Here is a 17,855-nt window from a genome sequence, read left to right as displayed (position 1 = left end):
ATCTGTGTGACTCTCTTATAAGGAAATATATCCTGCATCCTGAAGTGTTGCCAAACTGTTTACAATATAGACTGTATCTAGAGTTGAATGTGGGTGTTGCATTTATTTTTCTGGTGTGCTGCGTTGTTACCACATTGTGTTTTGCATGGAGTCGCTTCCTTCAGACCAGAATTCATCAAATCCAAAATGAGTAGGACTCACACAACAATATTTTGCTTGCACGTGCTGTTTCAGCTTTGGCATTAGGTATTGGGCTGTCTAGTTCTTAACTTTATGAAGTTAGATCTCAGGAGATGATAGCACTTGTTCTACCTATGGTAATTTGAAAAATAGAATCTTTTGCTTTATACAATTTGTTTGCTTTCTCCTTTCTCAAGAGTATTAATCTTATTTTCAGTCTTTCTCTGGAGAGACCTTTCGAGGTAGCTTGCTGCCTCTGAAAGCTTTCATGGTAACTTTATACTTCACAACATGCTATCTTTGGTTTGTCTTTTAAAAAAGAACAGAAGTTCTACCTCCTTTTTGCTGTTTCTAAAAGCAAACTTTCTTGGCATATGGGCTTTTAAAATTTAAACCTTCAAGTTTCAAGGCTTTTTCGAAGGAAAACTTAGTGCCTTTATGAGACTGTTTGCTTCCTTGCAAGCTTTTACTTACAGATCAGAAACTGCCTTGGGGAATCCGTGTTCCATTCAAAGTAACAGACGCACAGATTACAGTGAATCCTAATATCATGAAAGATTGTGATACAGGACTTCTGTATGTTAGTAACATTAGAGCAGAATTGTCATTAAAGCCACTCGTTTTGGGTGGGTTTTGCTTATTTTGTTTTCAGCTTGTAAAACTGGCTTGGAATACCAAGAAGTTTCAAACTGTTGAGAACGGCATATCTGTAAATGTGAATTATTTAATGAATGTGGCTTAAGGTATGTAAGAAATATCTAAACAACATGAAAATTAAAATACAAAGTTAAGTAATGTGATGCCTTTAGAGATTGGGAGCTAAATCTGCAAGACCAAAAAATAATGGAATATACGTTCAGTATTATTCATGCTTCTGGTAACTCCTTCAATGGCCAGTTGTGTTCTGTTATCTTTGTGTTGCCATGGTGTTAACAATTTCTCTTTTCTCTGGGAGCTGCGCTCTCTTGTGTCACCCATGGGACACTGTAATAGCTATGCACAATTCTGGTGCTGAAATTTCTGGTCAGAAAGGCTCTGGGAAGTTTTAGTATTGAGCTCTTGACTAACTCCTTCCTGTGTTGCTAGAAGACTGTCTTCCATTGTAGAATCTAAGTGTTCCTGAGCTCATGAAGCTTTTATCATTTATATTACACAGGTAGGGGTTTATGTTGTGTTTTTTTTTTTTTTAATCCCTTTGTGTTTCTTTCTTTATGACTATTGTTGCAAATTAGTCAGCTTGATAAGCTTATTTTGGAGCCAAAGTATAAAGCTTTTCTTTAAAAAATAAAACAAAAAAGTCAAAACTTTAAGCCTACATTTGTATAGTCTTAAACCATATTCATGGGTCATCATATGGCTTTTTTGTTTAAAAACCAAAACAAAACCCTGATGCTACCTACAGATCTTTTTGGCCAAAGGTTGTTTTGTTTAGTATTTTATCCTAAATTGTCTTGACTATGAGGAAAAGCAATTTTGGTTTTAGGTTTAAAAACTCTTCCTGCTTGGTTTCTTTGGAGCCTTTTGTTGGCTTCTGTTTAGCTGGAATGTGAACTTCAGCACAGAGATGCAGTTACTTAAGAGAAGATTCTTACAAGTGTGAACAAGAGTGCCATGGGCATAATGTAGCATTTGTATTGATTTCTGTTTTGTTTACTGCAAGTCTGTGTTCAAGTTTAGCATCCTTCAGACCTGGCACTTGAGAATCCGTAAGAGCTCCTTCTCCCTTCTGTGTAGCTGCTTGTTTCTTCAGGGTAGAGATGCTTTCAGCGAGCTGCCTAGTAGTCCACTCTGCAAACTCTTAGCTATCAGAGTTCACTTTGATAGGGGATGAAAAGAATTAACTGTTTCAGAGGGATAAACAAAAGTATTATTGAGATGTAATCTTTCAAATAATTACTTCTTGTAATATATTGGTCTAAAGCACTTCAGATGGTGTAGGAAACTTGGTGGAGGAAGAACTAAATATTTCTTAAAGTTCAGGCTTGTATCAGACCTGAATGCCAGTGAAAAAGCAGATGAGAAGTTTCAGGCAGGGTTGCAGCTAAGAAGAGGGCATTTCTGGCAGACATGGCTGGTGCCCTCCATGCAGTGCCATGCAGGAGCACTGTGTGCTGTGCGTTGCAGCTGGTGGCAGTGCTGGGGGAGGCATCAGCCAGGCTGCCATGCTCTGGGGCTGCTCCATCACCTACTGGGCCCTTTTTCTGCCCCTTGCCTGGTCACTCCCTGTCAGAGGGGATTTAACAGTAATAAGAGCACTATGCAAATCATCCTAACTGCCCATGTGCCTGGGAGGGAGGAATTTGCTGCCAGTGAGCACAGGCTGGGATTTGACTTTGGTTTAGCCATGGTGGGCAGCCTTGCTACTTTTCCTGGACATGTTGAAGGATATGCCATAGGGCAGTCATCACACTGGCAGCAGCCCTACTTATTTCACCAAATTGACTTGTGAGGGCTTTTCCACCCAGGTCTTGCTCATTTTCCTAACTAATTTTTCTTTTCTATCAAAAGTCATCTTGTAATGGAGCTCTCCTGTAAGTCCTGTCTCCTTGCACTGGCCTCTTTCTATTTTCCTGTGCTACCTCCAGGTCCTGTCCCAGCCTTGTGCAACCTGACCCAGCTCTAGTTTCCTGTTTTTCTCAGTTGTCATCTTCCAACTGTTCACCACCCTCTCACTCTCTTTCATCATTCATCAAATTACCTTCTGTTTTACCGTCTTTGCATATCTAGTGTCTAAAGGGTGCTTACAGGGAGGCTGGAGAGGGACTTTTTACAAGGGCAGGTAGTGATAGTACAAGGGGGAGTGACGTTAAGCTGAAGGACAGTAGGTTTACATCAGACATTAGGAAGAAATTCTTCACTGTGAGGTTGATGAGGCACTTGAACAGATTGCCCAGAGAAGTTTTGGAACTTCCCATCCCTGGAGGTGTTCAAGACCTGGTCAGCAGGGGCTTTGAGTAAACTGGTTTAGTGAAAAGTTCACTGCCCATGGCAGGGGGTTGGAACTAGATGATCTTTAAAGTTACTTCCAACCCAAACTATTCTACGATTCTGTGATACCCTAAGGTGGGTAGAGTGGTCTCATTGATTTGGGGGGAAACACATGGCATGACTGCACTCGCAAAGGCAGCATGGCTGTCTGTAGTTTTCTTTTGTAACCTCTGTTTGCTTGTTAGCTGTGTCAGAGGGCAAGCCAGCACCTTGTGGAGTTTTGGCTGCAGAGGGAGGTTTTAGTTTCTGAAGGTTTTTCAGAGTAAACAGCTGCAGAAGACTTGATTGACTAGACTGAAATTAGTTTGTAGCTCTGCTGGGTTGACCTTGGCCAGCTGCCAAACATACAACCAGCTGCTCTCTCATTCCCTTCCTTAATAGGACAAGAGAAGAAAATAAGATGGAAAAGTTCGTGTGTCGAGGTAGACATTTAACAGTTGCCATCGCAGGCAAAACAGACTTGACGTGATCAGAATTAATTTAATCTCAAGAGTTGGATGGTGAGAAACAGTGGTCAAAACTAGGATGTCTTCCACTCCCATTGCACCTCATCTTTTTCCCAGGCTTGTTACCACTTCTTTATTTCCAGCTTATTTACCTCTTCCCACCCCACCCTGAGTGGCACAGTGGGAAGGATAATGGGGGCTGTGATCAGTGCAGCACAGCTTCTCTCTGCTGCTCTTTCCTCCTCACACTTTTCCCTGGTCCAAGCATGGGTCTTCCCCAGGCTCTGCAGTCCTTCAGAAAATACCACATGCTCCAGAGTGGTCTGCATGGGCTGTTGGGGCAAAACCTGCTGCACTGTGGTGTCTCTGCTTGGGGCCTGAAGCACCTCCTGCGCTTCTCTTACCTGAGTGTCATGGGACTGGTTCTCACACTTTTTTCCTCCCTCCTTACTGCTGGGCAACGTTTTGCCCTTTCTCAAGTGTCTTTTCCCAGAGGTGCTGTCACAGTGCCTGAGGGGTTCAGCCGTGCTCTGTGGAGGGTGGGTTGGAGCTGTCTGTGACGCTGGCTGTGTCTGTCCCAGGGCAGCCCTGGCCTCCCTCAGAGAGACCACCCCTGCACCCTCTCACGGTCCGTGCCTGGGCAATGTACACCCTGTGCAGTAACTTGTCTAAAACAAGAGGTTGGTTCTATGCAGATGGCAAAATACCTTTTCTGGACACAGGGAACGTTCTTTCATCATACTTTCAAATCCTTGGCCTACAGAAGTATTTCCAGGACCTTTTTCAAGTTACACGCCTGTACTGGTCACCATGGTCATTGCCTGGGATTGTGGGGCAGTGGGGTGGGCTGTGGTGAAAGGGGAGATCACTGTAGGCGCATAAAAACAAAGTTACAGCCTAAAACTGAAATTTGTACTGTATGATCCGTTTTAGGGGTTTCCAGTTGAGTGCTGTCAATCTTGCTTACCCAAGCAAAGCATCTATGTTAAATCATGCATAGGATGAGCGAGATTTATTTAGAAGTGATCTGTGTGTTTGCACAACACAGTGATTGCTTCTTTATTTGTGGGTTTTGTTCTTTATGCATTTGGGATATTTTCTAGTAGAATAATAATCTTGATTACTTTCTCCTGGTAACATTTAAATCAGTCTTCCATGCCCCTTTACTTTTGAAAAAGATATAATTAACTGATTTTTCTTTTTTTTTTAGGTCTAGGTGGACTGGATGTTATGCTCTTTTTATCTGCCATAGCAGCCAGAGAAGGAATAGTCTTGAATCAAGAGCTGCACAGTCCATTGTCATAATGCTCCTTTTTATTTAAAACAAAACAATTGGTTTAAGTAATGCAGGGGGGGAAAAACATTTGACTTTACAAATATTTCATTTTTGTTCTCTCTAGTGATAAAAGATGTGGGAGTCACTTAAACCCCCTTGTATTAAATGTTACTGGTTCATGGTGATTATTGCTGTTCCCTGCAATTCGTCTTTAAAAAACGAGAGGGAAGGAAAGTCAAACTTGGCCTCCCTATGTGTGAGGGTGGACTCTCAGAGGTGTTAAGCAGCCTCTACTCCCTTTGCACACCAGTGGCATTGGTGGGTTTTTTTAATGTTGCAGTATTTTTGCCACATGTATTCAGGCCCAAACTGGATGTAATTTTAAGTCTGGAACATGAAAGAGCTGTTTTAGTTGGAAGTGTCAAGGGAGGCTTATTTATTTTCTCTTTTTGTCTCTCTCAGGCTTTATCTATTACTTGAAGGAGACAAAAAACCCATGAATATAGAGGTTTCTGTCCACTGTAGCTTTGATCTGTTCCAGGAAGGAAATAAGAGCTGTGTTGATGCACCCTGTCGCTAAAGGTGACCCTATACCACTGTTGAAGATCAGAGATTGACTTTCATCCCTCCTAGCTTTTAATGTGCCAGGGAAGGAAGAACAGGGGACCAGACCTCTTTGCAAAAGTTTTGCATTTTATTGCACAGCAGAAATACTTGCTTTTACTGTTCTTTCCACCCCCACCTGATGCACTTGACGAAATGTTTAGTTTTGAGCTGGCATTGAGAGCTAATAGATAAGATTGTGTGAAGAAGGCTGGCTCTTTGGACTGCAGCAGGTAGGAGAGAGCTCAACACTTGAGATGTGTGGGAATCAGGGAAAGATGGAGAGCTATCCTCAGTGGTACTTTTACAAGGTTGCAGGCAGCATGAAGTCCTACATCCCATGACTGTCATGAGGTATATTGGCAACTAGGCTGTATTTCTGGGTTTCAAGACAGTTTTTTATTGTTCAGAATAGCAGAGACAAACATCTAGGTGTATCCAATAGTTTGTTGTTCAAGCATACAGGAAATATTTGCATGTGAGCATAATTCTGTTCACATTTCCAAATATTCTTATCATTTTCTGCACAAAAGAGGAATTAAATTCCTTTGATGAAAATCATGCTGAAATGCTGACAAGGAATGGATGGAATAAGTGTTTTACACTGTTACTTGAATAGTCCGGTTGACTTTGAGACTGTTGATAGGCTTGAAAGAAAAGCTATACTGTAGTACACGTAATTTTGCTCTAAAGTCAGTTTCATTGTCTCTTAATAGGTCACTTTTTAGCACTGAGAGATCTTGTTCTGAAACAATACAAATCTTAGGAATTATTGTAACTTACTTCATATTATTGAGTCCTGATGCTTTAGGTTTGTAGAATAAAACCACAAGTCCTACAAATGCCAACAACTTTTGACAAGTTAAACTGTAGTTACTGTATCTATGTGCCTAGTAGAGAGGACTTAAGAATTCATGTGATGTGGAAGAACAGGACTTAGTACTTTCCAGCAGTAACCCCTTCTAGTAACCCCTTACTGCTACTCAGAAGCTTTTGGGCTTTAACTGCTAGTGAATGCATAGATGCATGAACTGAGTTTATAGAGTTCTTATTGCTGGAGAAGTCACATTGACTTTTCTAGTGTAGGTAATCACTTGAAATACAAAAAAAAAAAAGAAAAAATTATCTGTGAGAAGCCTCAGACAAGGTAAAATTTCTTCAGGAAGAATTAAGAAGGCAAAGAAATGCAGTTAGAAATACACTAGTAGCCTACAGCTAAAAACTGAGTAGCGTCCAGTTTCATACAGTAGTTCAACTTGACATTAAGTTAAAATTGTTGATGAATTTTAACCAAAAAAACCCTTTTAAATTAGGTTTGTCTTTCTAAATTGGGAGTTGAATCATATTTCCATTATTGCTTACTGATGCAAATGATATCAGATTCCTTTTTGAATGCGCTAATTTCAGTTGTACCCTTTTTAAGTGTATGGGTAAAAGTACTCTTTATAGTTTGGGTAAGACTTTATTTGAGTCTTACAGTATGGCCATACTTACTTTGAGTCAGACTTAGAGTATGGCCATTTTTAATGACCTCTTTGAGTGAAATAGTTTTTAATATGTTTCTGATAGTTTGTGAGCAGGAGGATTTTTTAAATGTACAAATTACATTTGCTTCTAAAAGAATAGATTTATTTTATTTTCATTTTTTTAGTAGTTATGGCAAGGATGAGGGAACGTGACCCTATATGTCAGAACAAGTGGAATTCATCACAGAGCCACAGAATCACAGAATGGCTCAAGCTGGAAGGGACCACAGTGGACCGTCCCTGGTCATCGCAGAGCACACGGCACAGGATTGTGTCCAGACAGTTCTTAAATATCTCCAGGGAGAGAGACTCCACAACCCCTCTGGGCAACCTGTTCCAGTGCTCAGTCACTGCACAGTACAGAAGTTCTTCTTCATGTTCAGGTGGAGCTTCCTGTGCCTCAGTTTCTGCTCATTGCCTCTTGTCCTGTTGCTTGGCACCCCTGAGAAGAGCCTGGCTAGTGGAAATGTCTGGCTGTGTCTTGAAGGTCACTTTCCATCGTCAGCAGAGGTAAGGCAGGCGTTCCAGGGCTGCAGGGTCTCATCTCTAGAATTTGCATTAGGGTGAGCAGATTGTGCTATGCCTGCTGGTCTGCACTGTCTGGAAGGGGGCCTAAGCTGATGGTTCAGCTGCCAGCATAAATATATGTTTTATATATAATATGTATTCAAAGACATTTCATGTGAGGGTATAAAGAAGATGGAGCCTGCTACTATTCAATGCTGACAGGACCAGAGTCTTTTGGACTTTTTGTTGTAGAAACTTAGGCCACATTTACTGAAAAAAAGTAGTATCTTGTTAATAATGATTCTTGTGCTCCTAGTTTGTCATGAAATGTTTTTTTTCAATGCATTTGCCCTGTTACAATTTCTTTTTCTACAGTGCTTGTAAAAGTATACAAATCTTTCTGCAATCTAAAGAAGTCTAATAACACATTTAAACGTACCAATTTAAACACTTGTCTTCATTTCCCATCAATGACTTGCCTTATTTTGCTTTACTGGAGTGGATCAGAGGCTTTCTACATACGAATTTAACTGAGTTCTTTTTTTTGACCAGTTCAACATCAATATATTCTATGTTTTGTCCTACCTTTCTAGTTCAAATTAAAATGCTGTGCCTAGAAACTTTGTACAATGTAGGATGTGTTTGAATTCCTGAAAGCTCTTCCAGAAATTTATAAACTCAGAAATCTATGTCTTGACATAACATATGCTCTTGAATCTGTGGAGGGAAATTGTCATTTGAAATTGTCTTTGAGCTTTAAGATTTCTGTCACAGGGATTTTATTGCCAGACAAGTTGCTGTGTAATTAACTGATGACTTGAAATCACAATTTCTTGTCAAAAAGTGGAATACTACATCATTCTGAATTGAGATCTGTTTGTTTGAAAACAAAGTTAATTATCCTATGCTTCTTAATATTTAAACTTCTTTTCTGGTTCTCTTTCATTAGAGAATGGATTTTCTTAAAAATTCTGAGTATTTGGCTTATCTTCATTAATTTGCATTTAAATTATGACTTTGGTCTTTTGTGCAGCTAGAATATAAAGAAATGCCGATAAAGACATAATTAGGTAGCACTTTCCTTTAAGGGTTTATAACTGCTTACTGCTGAGATATGTGAGGGGAAAGGAAAAGAAATTGATAGCGTTGTGCTGATTCTCTGATACACTTTTCTTCCATAATGCATCCATTGCATACCCTGAAGTTCAAACCGAGAATCTCTTTTACTGGCATGCAAGAGTTTTATGGGATAATTAACCTACATCCTCTCTGGTCTGTAAAACAGAGAACAGAGGTCTGTGAAATAGTGAATATATACATGCAGTATACAGCTTTTTCATTAACACTTAGATTGGAACTGAGCTAGATGGTCACCCCTCAAGTGCAGTTTGTAGGAATAAGCAAAGGAGGGGGGAAATGACTGTTGTGTTCATTTATGTGCACCTGTGGAGTCACCTCAGCAATGTACATAGGTTTGACACATACAGTAAAAGTGTATCTATATAGAAATGAATGAAATGGCAAAGAGTGTAGCTCTGAATAGTTAAAATAGTGTACATTATAAAATATGTTACAATATACACTACAGGAACTCTGCTGTGAAGCATGTGGTTTTACAAGAGATGTAAAGGGGAAAAAGAGGAGACAAAATAGAAGTGTAAGAAAAGAAGATGATCACACACTGTCTTCTGTCTCTGGGGAATCATCTGCAAACTGAGAGATCATGAGTTTCTCATACTGTTGATAGTCTTTCAATTCAGGCAATTGAGAAATATGATAGAAATAATAAATTGCTACTTTAGAATATCTTCTGATTCTCCTTGCCCCAAAGAGTCTAACTTCAGTTTTAATTTTTGCTCATAAAAAATCATAGGCTTCCATGAAAAACTTTAAATGTCTAGTCAAAGCAGAATACAGAAAAAAAATGTTATTTTATCTGCTCAAAGCAACACAGCTCATTCAAACACTGTAGCTGTGCCTTTTGGGTTTTAGACGCTTTCAGAACTGTTAAAGATTTTTTTTTGTGTTATTATCTTGTGGGATGCAGCTGTTAGTCACCCATTTTACAGTCAAAAGTTGTAGGTTTACATGTGGCTTCAAGCTGAGCTCTGAAGAGAATTCAGAAATAAATATCTCTCTTACTTACAGTGATTATCACACGTAGGAAGTGAGGCGGCTTCTGCACACCTTTCTGCACATCAAATGAAAACTGGTGGCAGACTCAAAATTTATAATTCACATTTGGATTTAATAGTCACTAGTCTTTACCTAGAGATGACAAACAGCTTTGGCTGTTGCAGTAGCTCACATTAACATTTTTTTGCCTGCTAGCATTTTTTTGCTTTGTTTTTTTAATTAGTTCCTATCTGAACTCGGACAGACACTAATGGTGTTACCCTGCTTTCCTTTTTTTTTTTTTTTTTAAGGTCCTGAAGAATTTGTGAAAACTGACTTTTATTTTTTTTCTATTTTAAGCTTGTGCGTATTTAAATATGACACAAGTAGGATTTACCAGCTTTTAAGAGAAGAATAGAAGATTACTGTAACTCCTCTGACCTAGACAGTCAGTTTTCCCAAGCTCACTGGATCTTTCCTTGGCTGGTGGTTTTGAGCACTTTATGTGCTAGTGGCTAAAAGTTTTCTGCTTTTTAGCCTTCTTGGAAGCTTAAAGTTGTATATGGTAATACACAAATTCTGGCTAATTGGCTAATATTTTTTAAATGTGCCATGCCTTTTTTTAGTTATCTTTTTTAAACTATGTTTTTTTAAAATCTTGTTTAATCTTTGTCTAACTGAAGTTGCTGTAGTGCATTGCCTCTAGACTGAATTCATGCAGGAACCCCTTGGCTGTACTAGGTGCCTGTGCATGGTAGCCCATTTTGCTGTTTAATATTGCAGCAGGAGAGCATACCTGTGCTCTTCCCGCAGATGACTCTAATGGGATATTTTATAGTTGGATATATTGCCTGCCATCTTTAGACTGCACTCTTGTTCCTGGAGCCATGTATAAACATCTCTTATCCTGAATAATCTGCTGCTGTCACAAAGTTACTGGTTTCCTGATGGAGCATATGTTGCCCATATGGGCTACTCTACATGCTGCTTCCCCTCCAGTCATTCCTATCAACTGTGTTGTGGATCTGAGAGTTTTAAGTTCCAACACTGGATGACCTACATATGGCTGAAAAGTAGCCTTTATTTCTGTAGCCACTATAATTATTTTGGTTCAACTGTTGAAAGTGTTTAGAATAAGTTGTATTTAGAAGTAAATGTATCACAGTCGGCTTTGTGCAAAACATTAGCATGGTGAGCTTTGGGTTGGTGGTGTTTGTTTTCCCAGACCAGGGAGGTTTGCTTTGTGCTCTTGGCAGCTGACAGAAGGGCTGGAAGAGCTGCCGGTGTGCCAGGTGCCTCTGCGAGGGGCAAAGGATGGTCTCACACCAGCACTCCCCTCCTGCACTCCGTGTGCGCACGAGCCCCGCACCGCACGGCGAGCTGGGGAGGCACTGGAGCGTATGAGCAAAGGAGTGGCCTGGCTGGCACCTGTCCCAGAGCCCGGGGGCTGGCAGGGAGCCGGTCACCAGTGCTGGCCGGAGGAAGGGACAGCCAGGGCACAGGCTGAAATGGGAGCTCAGCTGGATGCTGAATCCACCCAGAGCACCAAAAGGATAGGAAACAAGGAAAATGAACTGATGGAAAGAAGGATACATGTTGAAAACCGTCAGCTGGGATTGATGAAAAGACAGTGATAGCATTGGGGAATAACAAAGAGGTTTCTTCAGTAATAACAAAACATAAATTAAATTAATAACTGACTAAGCAGTTTGTATTACAAGACTCTGAGATAATTCAGCAGCAGAATAAAATCAATGACATGCTGGACTTCTGGCACCAAAGGGCCATCTGCTAACAGGAGACACTATATTAAAACCTTTCATATTACCATTAGCACATGTTCATGCATATAAAATGGTGTCCTGTAAATCTCTAAAAAGGAAAAAGAAAGAGTAATACTATTTGTATCTAGTGTAAAAGCTATTATAATAAAATAATTAAAAAAATATTTTGCAATGCCCCTTGTTGATACATATATTCCTGACTGTGTGGGATATTTTTAAGTAAGACAATTAAATCCTTTTTCTAAAAAGGTAGAAATCATCAGTGTAAAGGATTAATGAGAAAAGATTTAGCACTAGGCTCTGCTGTTATTATAATGTTTAGTAAGATACTAACTTATAGTCTGTGTTAGCAATGTAAGGGAAAAAAAGCCCATTTCTGAGAGCCCACTCTGCATATCTTTGTGAGAAAAAAACCTGTAAATGGGAAAGTATGACACTGATCAGGAAATCATAATTTTTATGTGCTGGGCCACTCTGAGTGAACTGATGCAAATTGTGTAAGGTTCTTCCCAACTCCCTCTGAAGTGGCAAGGCAATTATGCACTATGTGTATCATAATGCCTTGTCTTGCTTTTTTCAGTTTCATTATTTTTGTCATACTGATAGGAATTTATTATTAATCTCAAATCAAATTAGTAATCTGATGCTGTTGAGCCAGGGATGGGCAAAATGACTCACACGAATTCAGAAGGCAAAATGAGCATTTCTTCAAAAGCACTTCTCTATTTTATAAAGAACATCGTGAACATTAATTCCATTGGTCCTAAAGTAAAAACATTTCACCTGATTGGTACACTGGACTTAGGTCAGTGTGGTAGAACTTATCTATAAACACTATGAACAGAAAGCAAGGTAATAGGTTGTTTACATTCCTCTCAGACTTCTTCCCAGGCTTAGCCTGGCAGAAATCTTTCTTTTTCTCTCTGACTGAACTGAGAATATCCATAGTAATCATACAAGCCTTTTATTTTGGCTGTGGTTGCACTGTAACTTGCCAGCCTTTGAACTGTTAACAAAGAAATAAACCCGAGATTTTTGACACTTGGTTGGTGGAGTCTGAATTTTCACCAGTTCCTAACTGTGGTCTCTTCCTGCTGCATCCTGGAGCTGGATGATCATTATTCAGTTCATTCTATTGCAGTGAAGAAAGAGCCTATCGCTTTTTGTTCTCTGTGTGTTGCTTATACATCTTGCCTCGGAAATTATGCAGCTTCTCATCTGTAAGTTGTCTTCTAGAAGCAGGATGCTTTTGGAAATAAGGTCTTTACGCCACAACAGATCTATTAAAACTGATTTCTCCATCTCAGGAAATGTCTCTTCAGTGACTAAGGGGTCTGAATTTTTCCCAGGAGCTGTAGTGTTTTGATCAGCATCCTAAATTGCTATAGGAAGTCTCTCTTCACTAAGCACTTTTTAGGATCTTTCATAGTCATACTACCCTGATGTAGGAATAAAATGAGGGGTAGAAGCTGGAATAGAGATTAGTCCTTCTAAGCGCTGTGTTAATAAGATGGGAGAAGATGGCAAATCTTAAATTTTGGGTTCAGTGAAACTTTCCTGTGCAAAGGTGAATAAAACTGAGAATTATTTGTGCTGATGAAAACACTAAGGCTTAAAAATTATGAAGATATTTTTTTGTTTCTCCCTCACTATGTTTCAAAGCTTTTCCTGTCTAAACAAATTGAAACAGCAGATGCCCCAACTCTGTCAAGAAATTAAAAATAATTAATTGAATCCTGGTCTATGTCCCCATGTGAAACTGGGAGAAGTGACCCGTATTTATATAATTTGTGTTTGTTACTTGTAGGATGCACTGTGTGTTCTGTAGCTACATCTTCTGATTTTAGCTCTCAGTTTTGTGTTCTTTCAAAGGACGGCTGGTTGTTTCACCTCTTTCACCTGTATGTACTTCTTGTATGGTTTCTGTACCTTTCTTTCTGCCTTTTCCTTCACCATATCTCTTCCCTAAATGCTTCTATGAAGTCTTAAAAGGAAGGTATAAACTGAGATTTTCCAAAAAAGCCTGGGGAAAAATTAGGGAACTTACAATTTTATTACAGTTGCTGGTATATGTTGGATTTTGGGGGCTTTTTGAGAGTTTATATTGACTCAGTAGTTGAACTCTGAAATCTAACAGTTTAATTTGTTTTAACTGTAAGATTGGGGACTTTTTTCTCCAACATTTTTTGTTTGTTTTTTTTTTCTTTTGGGGAGGCAGGGGTGGAAGAAATGGTGTAGGAAGAACTTAAGCATCTCCCAATTTTAATTAATAAAATATGATCAGCTGATTTGTCATAATTTTTCAGTGCCTAAGGAATAAGGGGATTGTGAAGGGGACCACTTTATTTTAGTTTGTAAAACAGGCAATTCTGTGTTGGTTTACAATAAGTGTATAGTAAAGGCTATGAAAGCACCGAGCTGCCAAATACCATTATTCCAGTCCATTTGACAAACGAGGACAGCAGAAAGGCAGTGTCTTGGGACTCATCTGTGATGGTAAATACTGGGTCAGTTTGATTATCTCAGAACAGGTAGAGCTGGAAGGGAGTACTGGAGACAACCTAGTCCAGCCTCCCTGCTCAAGCAGGATCCTCTACGGCACATCGCTCAGAATTGTGTCCAGACAGCTTTTGAGTATCTCCAGAGAAGGAGAATCCACAACCTTTCTGGGAAATGCAGTCTAATATTATTCACAAGACAGACAAAGTTTAATTTCTTTTGATAACTTTGAAGTAATTTGTGGATTTTTTTTTAACTTTTCTTATACCAATTCATCAACATGGTACTTAAAAATTAAGGATTTCTAAATTATCCTTGACAACCATATCCCTGTTAGTTCTCTAGGCAGTTTGATTTATATGAAATTAGCTCTGTTCTGATTCTGGGTTTACACTAAATGACTTCCAGGCATTCCTGCCAACCTTAAATTCTCTGTGATTACGTTGGAGCAACGGATGGTTGCATGATTAGATTCAACTGATATTTCAAATTTCAAGTTCCAGGACTGCAAACATGACTGATTGTGCGTGTGATTGCAGATTAGATAATTAGTTTGTTAAAAATCTGTTTGGAATTAATGCTTTATATAGGTTTAGAAAAGACAATTTGACTACTTTAAAATAAAGGCAAATTTTCTTTCCAGTTGTTAATAACATCTGCTGCTATTTTAAATCTGAACTCTAAACCAAGTTTCTAAGATTTAGAATTTGTCACCTGGGTTGATCTCTTGTTCCCTCTGGACTGTTAGGATGTAGGGAGTTTGTTAACTTCTTGTTCTGCTTTTTCCAACACTAATATGTATCCTTTGGAGTCAATGTGCTTGACCAAATTTATTAACCATCATCCCTTCCTTTCATTAATTAGAATACTAATTATCCTGTTTCCCCCCTGAATTTCCTGCCAAGAAATCTGTGAAGCAGTCTTGCATAATAGATTTAATTGAAGTGTTTTGGTTAATAAGACAGATCTGAACATACTTGGTTCAGCTTCTTGGTTCAGTTCTTTTCCACGACTGCTTATTTTTTTAAATGTTCTCTTGAGATTCAGCATCATCTGTGTAAATGAGATCACCCTATAGCAGCAAAGAGTGAAGTCTGGGTTTCCATCAGTTATTTAGCTACCTGGTTTTACAGCAACAAGTGGTATACAATGAGCATTCTTAACCTCATCCTCACTGAGGTAATAGGATTTTGGGACTGTCAACCCTCTGTCTCAACAAGTGCTCTGTCTGTAGAGCTAGAGTTGTGTCTATTGATTGGATTTTCCCTGACCTAATTAAACTATCTGCTACTTTCATACAAATTTGTTCAGCTTTTAATCAAACAGTTTAATTGTCTACAGTCAGCATCTGAATTTGTCACTGGGGCGGTGGGGTACCTCAGGATGGAAGATATCTTCTAGAGAGTTACCTGACATGCAGGGAGGACAAATGTGCATGCATCTGTGTATATGCTGTATGTAAAGATTAGTGTCATATGAAAAAAATATTTTGTGATGATTTTTGTGAGATCAGACCTTCTGACACTAATGTGTATAGAAATATTGGAGGCAAGTTAAGGTGGGAACTTCAATTCTGGTTTCTTTTGAGTTCTTGGTTTTTGTGAATTGAATGGGTAATTTAAACACGACTTGAGTATACAGTTCATTATCTTTTAACTAATAAATGCATATTTCATTGTCACTCCATTTGAAACCTCAGAACAAGAATTCATATTCTTGAGAAAATTTTATGAACTTCCTGCAAATGTCTGTTACTACAGGAGAGATGGGCTAGCAGTGGTATTAATATATTGACTGTACTTGTCAGTGCAGTCAAACCTCTGTACAGTCAAACCTCTTGATACAGACACTTCTTTAGTTTTAACATGGGACACCAGGAGACTTTCAGACAGATAGATAGATAGACCTGTGAATCTAAATAAAGCTGCAGGAATAGCACAAAATTAGGGTGCTGATTTAACCACAATGATTACTGCAAGTGAGGTCAAGATTTAGAGCTTCAATGGGATACTGTATGCATCTTATCTAACAGGACCAAATTTTAGGCAGTGGAAATTACAGATCATTACCAGCTTCTTTACTTATTTGTAGGAGCAGCAAATATTTACTGAAATGAGACAAAGCTAAATCGGATATGTTATTTTATGAAAAGAACTACATCCTGGAATCCTGGCAGCTTAGAATCTAGCTAGTAGGCATCAGATTTTTCATCCAAAGTGTGAGTGTTTAAAATAGGTGTAATTCAGCTTTACTGGAGAACGTTTTGGCTAAAAATCATTAAAATAAAATACTCAATCACTTGATCTAGTGCAATATGTTTTTTTATTTCTTTCCTTTCCAGTGAAAAATATCAGATGCTGAGGAGAAAAACAGAAAAGGAGGGGAAAATTGCACAAAAACTCTTAACAAAACCAACACACCAAACTAAAACCCTGTGTATGCGCTTCCAAATAATCATGCCCCTTTGTCTAGCTTCTCTCTCCAATCCAAACTTAAGCAATCCCCTGAACTTTGAGATTTATTTTCCTCACTGGTATTCAGATTGTTGCTTTTGAAGTTGATGTTGGTGTGGAAGTGGTAGTTATTGATAAACAGCTTTCAACTGGTAAGTGGCTGTAGTATCTTGCTGATGCTTTTGCTTTTTGCCTTCCTTTCTGCAAGTTTGTTATGAATTGGGTGTTTCGTGCTCACATGCATTGCTGAGCTCAGAGGGCCTTTCAGAGGCAAGTATTACTTCCTCTGCCACTTGTTTTCTCTCTGGCAAGGCAGCGGAAGGCAGTGCTGTCTGGTGCTCACCTTCTGGACACACTGCTGTCGTGCTGATGAGGCTTAATTAGCTGAGATAGTGTTTTAAAACACAAAAAATACACCATTTTGTATGAGAGCTATTGCTGCTGTCCATATCACTGCAGGCTTCTTACTACTCACCTATCTTTGTTCTTCTGTTGAAATCAGTATCCATTGTGCTGGCACAGACCTGGCGGGACCTGTGTGAAGAAACACTTTCTTCTTTCTCCTCTTTCATGGGTAAATTCTGCCAGTGTTCAAATATTTGGGATATATTCTTCTGTTAGTTGTGCATGCTGGAAAGGCTTGTTCACAATGGACAGATGGATATTTGACCTTTGAAGTCAGGGAGAAACTCAATGGGAGTGCAGTGGAACAGAATAAAGACAAATGCCACACGACAGAACTCTGATAGGGACTGGAAGGAGTGGGAAGGATCTTTTAAGGGTGGAAAGTCATTTCAAGGGAACTAGAAGATTCTCATCAGTGCTCTTTTAATATCTTGTTCAGCACAGCTGAAAGATCCAATTGCTTCATAAGAAGCTTGCCTGCTTTCCTGTTGTACTCAGCCTCTGAGTTAAAACTCACTTGAATGGTACCATTCAAGAACTCATAGTCCTCCTTCCTACACTTTCTTGCAGAACAAGTGGAGAAGGCAATAAGGAATTACATATTGATGAACCAGAAAAAAAAAAAATACAGAGTCTTGGCAGACATTTCTTACCATAGTTGACATACGCTAACTGTGCAGCAGATGTATGACTAAAAGTAATTTGTGGTTGTGAACATACTCAGTTTCTTTGGTCAGGATGATAAATTTCAGTTGTGTATATACAGTATCAACTAAACCGTGTTCTGTTGTCAATGAAAGAGTCCATGTGAAGATTTTTGAGGAAACTGATGCTCAAAAATACTGGAAGAAAATATATCTACCTGTTTATCTGGCCCACGCCAGCAGAATATGAAACATAATTTCTTCAAAAATAAGTAAAAATTTAACACTTAATGCCATCGTGTCTAGTGATAGAGACATATTATGTAAGGTTGTGTCTTTAGACCCATTTTAATCATTAGGGAGTCTTTCCTTCCGTTCCTTTGCAGCTTGCATGTAATTAATTATGAATAAAAATAAGAAATTCATAAC

General features: G+C 38.9%; 1 protein-coding gene across 8 annotated transcripts in view; it reads left to right on the top strand.

The window, feature by feature from the left end:
• The window catches only part of CADPS2 (calcium dependent secretion activator 2), a 281,254-nt gene that overhangs the window by 20,650 nt on the left and 242,749 nt on the right, over positions 1-17,855 (top strand). For 3 of the 8 annotated variants that reach the window (XM_053942791.1, XM_053942790.1, XM_053942789.1), the window contains exons 1-2: positions 5,361-5,472; positions 7,148-7,529. The exons of the other annotated variants lie outside the window; for them this stretch is intronic. In XM_053942791.1, coding sequence (XP_053798766.1) covers positions 7,179-7,529 — 351 coding nt within the window. In that variant the 5' untranslated portion in view covers positions 5,361-5,472; positions 7,148-7,178. Of the gene's footprint in view, positions 1-5,360; positions 5,473-7,147; positions 7,530-17,855 lie in introns of those variants that run through there. 8 annotated transcript variants of the gene reach the window in all.

Source organism: Vidua chalybeata, chromosome 5 (assembly GCF_026979565.1).
Source record: "Vidua chalybeata isolate OUT-0048 chromosome 5, bVidCha1 merged haplotype, whole genome shotgun sequence".
Lineage (NCBI taxonomy): Eukaryota > Metazoa > Chordata > Aves > Passeriformes > Viduidae > Vidua > Vidua chalybeata.
Note: the sequence above shows the minus strand (reverse complement) of the source record. Positions and strands in the feature narration are given on the sequence as shown.